This window comes from Taudactylus pleione, unplaced genomic scaffold, assembly GCF_031769625.1.
Source record: "Taudactylus pleione unplaced genomic scaffold, aTauple2 ptg000105l, whole genome shotgun sequence".
NCBI lineage: Eukaryota > Metazoa > Chordata > Amphibia > Anura > Myobatrachidae > Taudactylus > Taudactylus pleione.
Window position 1 is genome coordinate 9,536,057 of NW_028284507.1, and position 14,146 is coordinate 9,550,202.

A 14,146-nucleotide genomic window follows, 5' to 3' on the forward strand; every position below is an offset into this window, starting at 1 on the left:
GCCCCTGTATAGAACACATCTCTATTTATAAAGTAATACAGTGGGCGGGATGGCATGACATCGAACTCACGATGCATTGTGTCGGTCATCGCATGCATGCCGGCGTTGGTAACGCCGGTATGCTTGACGATCTCTGCAAAGGACCGCTCTGTCGGGAAGAGCTCTCATTTGCGATGGAGGGACTTCCGGGTCTATCACTCAGTAGCCCCTCCGGGGTCCTTGTGCACATGCACAGAAGGACGCACGCGCCATGGCGAAGTGCTGGTAGGGATCTGATTGGATCCGACTATCAGAACTCTGCGGAGAGAAGCCCATAGGAAGATGGCGTTACCCACCGCAACCAAGCATACGAGAAATGTGGTCAAACACGCATTTTCGGGGTTTCACCACATTTGTCTTCTTGATGCATCCAGTGCAATGAATTCTACCATCATGTTTGATAGAGATGTTATGGCCCTTACTTACTATCAGTAACCCCTTTGGGGGATAGATAAATTGCTCTCTATAAAAAGGTGTCCACCAAATGTTACAGTCTCCATCTAATGAAGTGCAAATGCATAGGTAGAAATGTTGACAACAGAACAGTCATTTACACCCATGTGCACAGCAGATGTACTGTACATACAGCATCACACTTCGGATGGACTCTTACATCTATTCTTGTGAATGTTATCAGCACCTCTTGTATGACATGCAACTTGTAGATCAGCATCAGAACACTAAGAAACTCATCTTCAGTCCAGGTGCTGTGTAACATTCTGGCCACAGACAACACCATCACCGCTGTATTCCAGCCCTGATACAAAGATTTAGATTCACACCAACCACAAAATAGATACATGATATTTAGAAATTGGACCGGCAGGGGACAGCCCTGTAGAGGAACTGGTAGATTATATTTTACAGCCATTTATCTCTTAAGTCCAACAAAATGTCTAGATTGTGTTGCATGCTGACCTGTCATCTGCCGTTCCTTGGCTACTTTTGAGTCTTTACCATCTTTTTTATCGTCCTTCAGTCTGCCTGGCGAAAGAGAGATGGACCTGTGTCTGCGTGGTGACCTGTGGATAAACGCAATAACATAATATACACAATTCCTTACTCAAATCGCACCTAAATGTCAAACCAGTGGTCTGTCAAAGGGTTAAAGGTGTTACTCTCATGTAACAAGTAATCATTGTTTCGGTGCCTTATTGCCCAACATCAGGGACAGACTGACCACTACTGCCGAGTACAGGAGAAGGTTACTGTCCCATCATAGAAAAACACCCATACCATTACTCGTATCAATATGCTATTACTATATCACACTTTTTGCTTTTTCAGGGAAGGGATGAGCCACAAATATTTAACTTGGAAGAATGATATAAACTAAAGAAACATATTTAAGTGTAATTTAAGTACAATGTGCTCCTCTACCCTGAGGCAAGTCTGTAGCTCTAATATCGTACACAAATGTTATCCCGCTCTTCCAAACTTTATCCCACTAAAAGTTGAGAAACGTAAAAGAAAACATCAACTACAAGCTCTCAGTTATTAAATATTAGTCATCTACACCAGCCACCACCGCATGATACATGTTACCTGGAGCGGCGTCTGTGTGGAGATCGCGAGCGGCTCCTCCGTCTCTCCCGGGATCTGGAGCGCTCTCGTCGTCTTCGCTCACGCTCTCTAGAGGTAGATCTGGAACGCCTGCGCTCTAGTAGGAAAGTGGAAACATTATAATATATATATATAAAAAGTATGCATAAAGGCTTAAAAACATAGCAAAAAAAAATAAAACTGCCAATAGCTACAAATAAAGCAATAAAACAATGTACAATATTTTTTCTTCATTATTTAAATCTGCAGTGTGACATCATATCTAAATAACCAGCAGTTTAATTATATAAACCTGTATACTTTGTAATATAATAATATTAAAAAAAGAACTATGTGCTATCTAAGAAGCAGAGGGAGAGTATATGATTACGGTCCCGTAGACAGTAAGCTGAGAGCTGGGTCCCCTTACCTACTTAACTGTTATTATCAGGTCTCATTTTATTACGGAGATTGTGCCCAATGTAAAGTGCTGCAGAGTTGGCTGCCGCTATTTATAGGTCACTAATAAAACAATTGCGGTTATTATATATTACAACACATTGGAGGAGATGTATCACACCATCTAAAGTTGCTGTCATTTTATAGTATGTACCAGAAAAATGATAGGTAGCAGCTGATTGGTTGCTACAGGCAACCTACCCTCTTTAGAAGGTTTGATACATATACAGCACACAGACATTGCGGTACACAGCACAGCCATGCAGCACACAGACATTGCAGTACATAGATCAGTCACAGTACACAGACACTGCAGTACACAGCACAGTTATACAGTACACAGCACAGTTATACAGTACACAGCACAGTTATACAGTACACAGCACAGTTATACAGTACACAGCACAGTTATACAGTACACAGCACAGTTATACAGTACACAGCACAGTTATACAGTACACAGCACAGTTATACAGTACACAGACACTGCAGTACACAGACACTGCAGTACACAGACACTGCAGTACACAGACACTGCAGTACACAGACACTGCAGTACACAGACACTGCAGTACACAGACACTGCAGTACACAGCACAGTTATACAGTACACAGCACAGCCATACAGCACACAGACACTGCAGTACACAGCACAGCCATGCAGCACACAGACACTGCAGTACACAGCACAGCCATGCAGTACACAGACACTGCAGTACACAGCACAGCCATACAGTACACAGACACTGCAGTACACAGACACTGCAGTACACAGCACAGCCATACAGTACACAGACACTGCAGTACACAGCAGTTATACAGTACACAGACACTGCAGTACACAGCACAGACATTGCAGTACACACAGCACAGCCATACAGTACAGACATGCAGTACACAGACATTGCCGTACACAGCACAGCCATACAGTACATAGATCAGTCACAGTACACAGACATTGCAGTACACAGCACAGACATTGCAGTACACACAGCACAGCCATACAGTACACAGACACTGCAGTACACAGCACAGCCATGCAGCACACAGACACTGCAGTACACAGCACAGCCATACAGTACACAGACACTGCAGTACACAGCACAGCCATACAGTACACAGACATTGCAGTACACAGCACAGTTATACAGTACACAGACACTGCAGTACACAGCACAGCCATACAGTACACACAGCACAGCCATACAGTACACAGACACTGCAGTACACAGCACAGCCATACAGCACACAGACACTGCAGTACACAGCACAGCCATGCAGTACACAGACACTGCAGTACACAGCACAGCCATACAGTACACAGACACTGCAGTACACAGCACAGCCATACAGTACACAGACACTGCAGTACACAGCACAGCCATACAGTACACAGACACTGCAGTACACAGCACAGCCATACAGTACACAGACACTGCAGTACACAGCACAGCCATACAGTACACAGACACTGCAGTACACAGCACAGCCATACAGTACACAGACACTGCAGTACACAGCACAGCCATACAGTACACAGACATTGCAGTACACAGCAGTTATACAGTACACAGACACTGCAGTACACAGCACAGACATTGCAGTACACACAGCACAGCCATACAGTACAGACATGCAGTACACACACTGCAGTACACAGCACAGCCATACAGTACACAGACACTGCAGTACACAGCACAGCCATACAGTACACAGACACTGCAGTACACAGCACAGCCATACAGTACACAGACACTGCAGTACACAGCACACAGACATTGCAGTACACAGCAGTTATACAGTACACAGACACTGCAGTACACAGCACAGACATTGCAGTACACACAGCACAGCCATACAGTACAGACATGCAGTACACAGCACAGCCATACAGTACATAGATCAGTCACAGTACACAGACACTGCAGTACACAGCACAGTTATACAGTACACAGCACAGCCATACAGCACACAGACACTGCAGTACACAGCACAGCCATGCAGCACACAGACACTGCAGTACACAGCACAGCCATGCAGTACACAGACACTGCAGTACACAGCACAGCCATACAGTACACAGACACTGCAGTACACAGACACTGCAGTACACAGCACAGCCATACAGTACACAGACACTGCAGTACACAGCAGTTATACAGTACACAGACACTGCAGTACACAGCACAGACATTGCAGTACACACAGCACAGCCATACAGTACAGACATGCAGTACACAGACATTGCCGTACACAGCACAGCCATACAGTACATAGATCAGTCACAGTACACAGACATTGCAGTACACAGCACAGCCATACAGTACACAGACACTGCAGTACACAGCACAGACATTGCAGTACACACAGCACAGCCATACAGTACACAGACACTGCAGTACACAGCACAGCCATGCAGCACACAGACACTGCAGTACACAGCACAGCCATACAGTACACAGACATTGCAGTACACAGCACAGTTATACAGTACACAGACACTGCAGTACACAGCACAGCCATACAGTACACACAGCACAGCCATACAGTACACAGACACTGCAGTACACAGCACAGCCATACAGCACACAGACACTGCAGTACACAGCACAGCCATGCAGCACACAGACACTGCAGTACACAGCACAGCCATACAGTACACAGACACTGCAGTACACAGCACAGCCATACAGTACACAGACACTGCAGTACACAGCACAGCCATACAGTACACAGACACTGCAGTACACAGCACAGCCATACAGTACACAGACACTGCAGTACACAGCACAGCCATACAGTACACAGACACTGCAGTACACAGCACAGCCATACAGTACACAGACACTGCAGTACACAGCACAGCCATACAGTACACAGACATTGCAGTACACAGCAGTTATACAGTACACAGACACTGCAGTACACAGCACAGACATTGCAGTACACACAGCACAGCCATACAGTACAGACATGCAGTACACACACTGCAGTACACAGCACAGCCATACAGTACACAGACACTGCAGTACACAGCACAGCCATACAGTACACAGACACTGCAGTACACAGCACAGCCATACAGTACACAGACACTGCAGTACACAGCACACAGACATTGCAGTACACAGCAGTTATACAGTACACAGACACTGCAGTACACAGCACAGACATTGCAGTACACACAGCACAGCCATACAGTACAGACATGCAGTACACAGCACAGCCATACAGTACACAGATCAGTCACAGTACACAGACATTGCAGTACACAGCACAGTTATACAGTACACAGACACTGCAGTACACAGCACAGCCATACAGTACACAGACACTGCAGTACACAGCACAGCCATACAGCACACAGACACTGCAGTACACAGCACAGCCATGCAGCACACAGACACTGCAGTACACAGCAGTTATACAGTACACAGACACTGCAGTACACAGCACAGACATTGCAGTACACACAGCACAGCCATACAGTACAGACATGCAGTACACAGACATTGCCGTACACAGCACAGCCATACAGTACATAGATCAGTCACAGTACACAGACATTGCAGTACACAGCACAGTTATACAGTACACAGCACAGCCATACAGTACACAGACACTGCAGTACACAGCACAGACATTGCAGTACACACAGCACAGCCATACAGTACACACAGCACAGCCATACAGTACACAGACATTGCCGTACACAGCACAGCCATACAGTACATAGATCAGTCACAGTACACAGACATTGCAGTACACAGCACAGTTATACAGTACACAGACACTGCAGTACACAGACACTGCAGTACACACAGCACAGCCATACAGTACACAGCACAGCCATACAGTACACAGCACAGCCATACAGCACACAGACACTGCAGTACACAGCACAGCCATGCAGCACACAGACACTGCAGTACACAGCACAGCCATGCAGTACACAGACACTGCAGTACACAGCACAGCCATGCAGTACACAGCACAGCCATACAGCACACAGACACTGCAGTACACAGCACAGCCATGCAGCACACAGACACTGCAGTACACAGCACAGCCATGCAGTACACAGACACTGCAGTACACAGCACAGCCATACAGTACACAGACACTGCAGTACACAGCACAGCCATACAGTACACAGACACTGCAGTACACAGCACACAGACATTGCAGTATACAGCAGTTATACAGTACACAGACACTGCAGTACACAGCACAGACATTGCAGTACACACAGCACAGCCATACAGTACAGACATGCAGTACACAGCACAGCCATACAGTACAGACATGCAGTACACAGACATTGCCGTACACAGCACAGCCATACAGTACATAGATCAGTCACAGTACACAGACACTGCAGTACACAGCACAGCCATACAGTACACAGCACAGCCATACAGTACACAGCACAGCCATACAGTACACAGCACAGACATTGCAGTACACACAGCACAGCCATACAGTACACACAGCACAGCCATACAGTACACACAGCACAGCCATACAGTACACACAGCACAGCCATACAGTACACACAGCACAGCCATACAGTACACAGACATTGCCGTACACAGCACAGCCATACAGTACATAGATCAGCCACAGTACACAGACACTGCAGTACACAGACACTGCAGTACACAGCACAGCCATACAGTACACAGACACTGCAGTACACAGCACAGACATTGCAGTACACACAGCACAACCATACAGTACACACAGCACAGCCATACAGTACACACAGCACAGCCATACAGTACACAGACATTGCCGTACACAGCACAGCCATACAGTACATAGATCAGCCACAGTACACAGACACTGCAGTACACAGCACAGCCATACAGTACACAGACACTGCAGTACACAGCACAGACATTGCAGTACACACAGCACAGCCATACAGTGCACACAGCACAGCCATACAGTGCACACAGCACAGCCATACAGTACACAGACATTGCCGTACACAGCACAGCCATACAGTACATAGATCAGTCACAGTACACAGACACTGCAGTACACAGCACAGCCATACAGTACACAGACACTGCAGTACACAGCACAGACATTGCAGTACACACAGCACAGCCATACAGTACACAGACATTGCCGTACACAGCACAGCCATACAGTACACAGACACTGCAGTACACAGCACAGCCATACAGTACACAGACACTGCAGTACACAGCACAGACATTGCAGTACACACAGCACAGACATTGCAGTACACACAGCACAGCCATACAGTACACACAGCACAGCCATACAGTACACAGACATTGCCGTACACAGCACAGCCATACAGTACATAGATCAGCCACAGTACACAGACACTGCAGTACACAGCACAGCCATACAGTACACAGACACTGCAGTACACAGCACAGCCATACAGTACACAGACACTGCAGTACACAGCACAGACATTGCAGTACACACAGCACAACCATACAGTACACACAGCACAGCCATACAGTACACACAGCACAGCCATACAGTACACACAGCACAGCCATACAGTACACACAGCACAGCCATACAGTACACAGACATTGCCGTACACAGCACAGCCATACAGTACATAGATCAGCCACAGTACACAGACACTGCAGTACACAGCACAGCCATACAGTACACAGACACTGCAGTACACAGCACAGACATTGCAGTACACACAGCACAGCCATACAGTGCACACAGCACAGCCATACAGTGCACACAGCACAGCCATACAGTGCACACAGCACAGCCATACAGTGCACAGACATTGCCGTACACAGCCATACAGTACATAGATCAGTCACAGTACACAGACACTGCAGTACACAGCACAGCCATACAGTACACAGACACTGCAGTACACAGCACAGACATTGCAGTACACACAGCACAGCCATACAGTACACACAGCACAGCCATACAGTACACAGACATTGCCGTACACAGCACAGCCATACAGTACACAGACACTGCAGTACACAGCACAGCCATACAGTACACAGACACTGCAGTACACAGCACAGACATTGCAGTACACACAGCACAGCCATACAGTACACACAGCCATACAGTACACAGACATTGCCGTACACAGCACAGCCATACAGTACATAGATCAGCCACAGTACACAGACACTGCAGTACACAGCACAGCCATACAGTACACAGACACTGCAGTACACAGCACAGCCATACAGTACACAGACACTGCAGTACACAGCACAGACATTGCAGTACACACAGCACAACCATACAGTACACACAGCACAGCCATACAGTACACACAGCACAGCCATACAGTACACAGACATTGCCGTACACAGCACAGCCATACAGTACATAGATCAGCCACAGTACACAGACACTGCAGTACACAGCACAGCCATACAGTACACAGACACTGCAGTACACAGCACAGACATTGCAGTACACACAGCACAGCCATACAGTGCACACAGCACAGCCATACAGTGCACACAGCACAGCCATACAGTGCACACAGCACAGCCATACAGTGCACACAGCACAGCCATACAGTACACAGACATTGCCGTACACAGCACAGCCATACAGTACATAGATCAGTCACAGTACACAGACACTGCAGTACACAGCACAGCCATACAGTACACAGACACTGCAGTACACAGCACAGACATTGCAGTACACACAGCACAGCCATACAGTACACACAGCACAGCCATACAGTACACAGACATTGCCGTACACAGCACAGCCATACAGTACACAGACACTGCAGTACACAGCACAGCCATACAGTACACAGACACTGCAGTACACAGCACAGACATTGCAGTACACACAGCACAGCCATACAGTACACAGACATTGCCGTACACAGCACAGCCATACAGTACATAGATCAGCCACAGTACACAGACACTGCAGTACACAGCACAGCCATACAGTACACAGACACTGCAGTACACAGCACAGACATTGCAGTACACACAGCACAACCATACAGTACACACAGCACAACCATACAGTACACACAGCACAGCCATACAGTACACACAGCACAGCCATACAGTACACAGACATTGCAGTACACAGCACAGACATTGCAGTACACACAGCACAACCATACAGTACACACAGCACAACCATACAGTACACACAGCACAGCCATACAGTACACACAGCACAGCCATACAGTACACAGACATTGCCGTACACAGCACAGCCATACAGTACACAGACACTGCAGTACACAGCACAGACATTGCAGTACACACAGCACAGCCATACAGTGCACACAGCACAGCCATACAGTGCACACAGCACAGCCATACAGTGCACACAGCACAGCCATACAGTGCACACAGCACAGCCATACAGTGCACACAGCACAGCCATACAGTGCACACAGCACAGCCATACAGTGCACAGACATTGCCGTACACAGCACAGCCATACAGTACATAGATCAGTCACAGTACACAGACACTGCAGTACACAGCACAGCCATACAGTACACAGACACTGCAGTACACAGCACAGACATTGCAGTACACACAGCACAGCCATACAGTACACAGACACTGCAGTACACAGCACAGCCATACAGTACACAGACACTGCAGTACACACAGCACAACCATACAGTACACACAGCACAGCCATACAGTACACACAGCACAGCCATACAGTACACAGACATTGCCGTACACAGCACAGCCATACAGTACATAGATCAGCCACAGTACACAGACACTGCAGTACACAGCACAGCCATACAGTACACAGACACTGCAGTACACAGCACAGACATTGCAGTACACACAGCACAGCCATACAGTGCACACAGCACAGCCATACAGTGCACACAGCACAGCCATACAGTGCACACAGCACAGCCATACAGTGCACACAGCACAGCCATACAGTGCACACAGCACAGCCATACAGTACACAGACATTGCCGTACACAGCACAGCCATACAGTACATAGATCAGTCACAGTACACAGACACTGCAGTACACAGCACAGCCATACAGTACACAGACACTGCAGTACACAGCACAGACATTGCAGTACACACAGCACAGCCATACAGTACACACAGCACAGCCATACAGTACACAGACATTGCCGTACACAGCACAGCCATACAGTACACAGACACTGCAGTACACAGCACAGCCATACAGTACACAGACACTGCAGTACACAGCACAGCCATACAGTACACAGACACTGCAGTACACAGCACAGACATTGCAGTACACACAGCACAGCCATACAGTACACAGACATTGCCGTACACAGCACAGCCATACAGTACATAGATCAGCCACAGTACACAGACACTGCAGTACACAGCACAGCCATACAGTACACAGACACTGCAGTACACAGCACAGACATTGCAGTACACACAGCACAACCATACAGTACACACAGCACAACCATACAGTACACACAGCACAGCCATACAGTACACACAGCACAGCCATACAGTACACAGACATTGCAGTACACAGCACAGACATTGCAGTACACACAGCACAACCATACAGTACACACAGCACAACCATACAGTACACACAGCACAGCCATACAGTACACACAGCACAGCCATACAGTACACAGACATTGCCGTACACAGCACAGCCATACAGTACACAGACACTGCAGTACACAGCACAGACATTGCAGTACACACAGCACAGCCATACAGTGCACACAGCACAGCCATACAGTGCACACAGCACAGCCATACAGTGCACACAGCACAGCCATACAGTGCACACAGCACAGCCATACAGTGCACACAGCACAGCCATACAGTGCACACAGCACAGCCATACAGTACACAGACATTGCCGTACACAGCACAGCCATACAGTACATAGATCAGTCACAGTACACAGACATTGCAGTACACAGCACAGCCATACAGTACACAGACACTGCAGTACACAGCACAGACATTGCAGTACACACAGCACAGCCATACAGTACACAGACACTGCAGTACACAGCACAGCCATACAGTACACAGACACTGCAGTACACAGCACAGACATTGCAGTACACACAGCACAGCCATACAGTACACAGACATTGCCGTACACAGCACAGCCATACAGTACATAGATCAGCCACAGTACACAGACACTGCAGTACACAGCACAGCCATACAGTACACAGACACTGCAGTACACAGCACAGACATTGCAGTACACACAGCACAACCATACAGTACACACAGCACAACCATACAGTACACACAGCACAGCCATACAGTACACACAGCACAGCCATACAGTACACAGACATTGCAGTACACAGCACAGACATTGCAGTACACACAGCACAGCCATACAGTACACACAGCACAGCCATACAGTACACACAGCACAGCCATACAGTACACACAGCACAGCCATACAGTACACAGACATTGCCGTACACAGCACAGCCATACAGTACACAGACACTGCAGTACACAGCACAGACATTGCAGTACACACAGCACAGCCATACAGTGCACACAGCACAGCCATACAGTGCACACAGCACAGCCATACAGTGCACACAGCACAGCCATACAGTGCACACAGCACAGCCATACAGTGCACACAGCACAGCCATACAGTACACAGACATTGCCGTACACAGCACAGCCATACAGTACATAGATCAGTCACAGTACACAGACACTGCAGTACACAGCACAGCCATACAGTACACAGACACTGCAGTACACAGCACAGACATTGCAGTACACACAGCACAGCCATACAGTACACAGACACTGCAGTACACAGCACAGCCATACAGTACACAGACACTGCAGTACACAGACACTGCAGTACACAGCACAGACATTGCAGTACACACAGCACAGACATTGCAGTACACACAGCACAGACATTGCAGTACACACAGCACAGACATTGCAGTACACACAGCACAGACATTGCAGTACACACAGCACAGCCATACAGTACAGACATGCAGTGAGAGAGCAGTATAGCCGCCACGTGGGGACATCTGCTCTGTCCATCTTTGCTCGACTGATTTAGGGAGTGCAGGCCCCGGGTGTCCCGATCTTACCCCTCCGCCGGTCCGGGGACCTGCTCCTGCTCCGCACCATCTTCTCACAACCTCGGGCGGAAGTCTGGAACGTTCCAGTCACTCACTGTGCGCACCCTCGTGAAGCTTCCGGCTGATAACAGCTTCAGAGGAGAAAGGTTCCGGCCACAACTCTCTCCCGCGGCTCCGTTATATCCGCCGCCTGTATTTCACGTCTTCACCGCACTGTCTGCATTGTTCATGTAAATATCATGATAATACGCCAGTGATAATTATCAGGACAGGCGTCCCACAGTATAGAGGGAATTATACAGAATTTACCATTAATATAGATTTGTCCGAGCTTGGATAAAACAATTGACCTCGTAGTTAGTGTCAGCTAATTGTTACTACATTGCAAACGGATATGCAAATGCGAACTAACATCTTTTGCCTTGGAGGGGGGAGGTAAATGCGTTCGGGCTACGGGACTAGGAGGATGAGACTGCCGCCTAGCGGGAGCACATAGAACAGCAGAGTCAGAGTGGTATAGACTAAAGCTGGGCCACACACTAGACCAACTTACAAGCAACCATCCAACTAGATGATTGGTTGGAATGAAAATCTGGTAAGGAGTGAAAGCAAATGACAATCAGCAATTTGCTCCCAAATGCCGGAAATTGGACAAAAACTGTTGTTTGAACAAAATGTTTAGATCAAACATTTAACAAACTTGTCTGACGCCCATTTTTATCTGTTTTCTGGCATTTAGTAGCAAATTGCTGATCATCAGTTACTCCCGTACGTTACCAGATTTTCATTCCAACCAATCAACTAGTTGGATGGTTGGACAGAAAATCTTTAGGTGTTTATGCAGCATAGGCCTATGGGGGCTCCAGGGGCAGGAGAGAGATCTTTCAATTAGGGATGTACATCGGAAGCCAATAGATAGAGACCATCAATGTTTCTTATTCGATGGAAGTACTCTCTCAATTAAATACCGGGAACTCGATGGTTGCCAGCCATCAGATGCAGCTTTTCTATGCCCAGCCGATGGCTGCTGTGCTTTTTCAAAAGTAGTCAAGTATGAATAGCAGTCAGGGGGCTTGTTGACGCAATTGGTGGTGTAATCATAGTTCCCCCTTCTCCAGTGCAGCAAATAACATGTCCACATAACGCAATTCTCTATGCCACAAGTCACAGCTGTCTATTCACATAACTAAACTGACACTTCCATTTGAGCTCCTGCGGGAAAGAACTGTGCAATTTTATTCTTGAGCAAGTAAAATCATATGAGGAGGGTTTTGTTTTTGATGATATTTTATATTGTAAATGCGACCTTTGCATATAACCACTGAACTGGCATATTTTGAAAACACAATTTAAAAAAAAATATATATATATTTTTAAACACTTAACGTCAATTTTTCTATATCAGTCATCGATATATCAGACTATCGATGTTTTGAACATTGCGACCATTGCACCTTTTTCTTGCAGCTGCTCCCCTGAGAAGCTGCCAGGTACACACTGGTTAGAACGAAAATGTGGCAACATATGGGAGCAAATGACAATGGACCATTTGCTCCCAAACACTGGAAAACAGATGAAAATGGTTGTTTGGACAAATTGGTTAAATCCATTTGATGTAACCAATTTTACTGTTTTTGCCCATTTTCTAGTATTTGGGACCAAATGGTCGATCGTCATTTACTCCCATATGTTGAGATGGTGCCTTAATCAACATTCACATGTAAGTATGCCAGTGTCTCTCTTTTCTTACATATATCAGAAATGTAAAGCACCATCTCTTTGGTGCTCATTTATTAATGACCACATACACAATGCGATCTGGACGTGATATTAGTATTATCTAGCAGGGACAAGGGCTCTGGATGTGCTGTGCCGGGACTCCAGCGCATGCGTGATCTACAGATCTCACATGGGCAACGGCCATTGCTGGGAGTGTTTCTCCAGAATTCTCTCTTGATAATGTTTATGATGTGTAGTAGACCATAGGCTATAGCAGCA

The 14,146-nt window shown here is 47.1% G+C and overlaps 1 protein-coding gene across 1 annotated transcript in view; it reads right to left on the reverse strand.

Moving 5' to 3' along the window:
* Window positions 1-12,549, reverse strand: part of SNRNP27 (small nuclear ribonucleoprotein U4/U6.U5 subunit 27) — a 31,996-nt gene extending 19,447 nt beyond the window's left edge. Inside the window, exons 1-3 of the mRNA XM_088470885.1 lie at window positions 12,158-12,549; window positions 1,585-1,699; window positions 958-1,061 (exon numbers count right to left, since the gene is read on the reverse strand). Of these exons, the coding sequence (XP_088327011.1) occupies window positions 958-1,061; window positions 1,585-1,699; window positions 12,158-12,197 (259 nt within the window). The 5' untranslated portion in view covers window positions 12,198-12,549. The remainder of the gene's footprint in view (window positions 1-957; window positions 1,062-1,584; window positions 1,700-12,157) is intronic.
* Window positions 12,550-14,146: the final 1,597 nt, after the last annotated feature.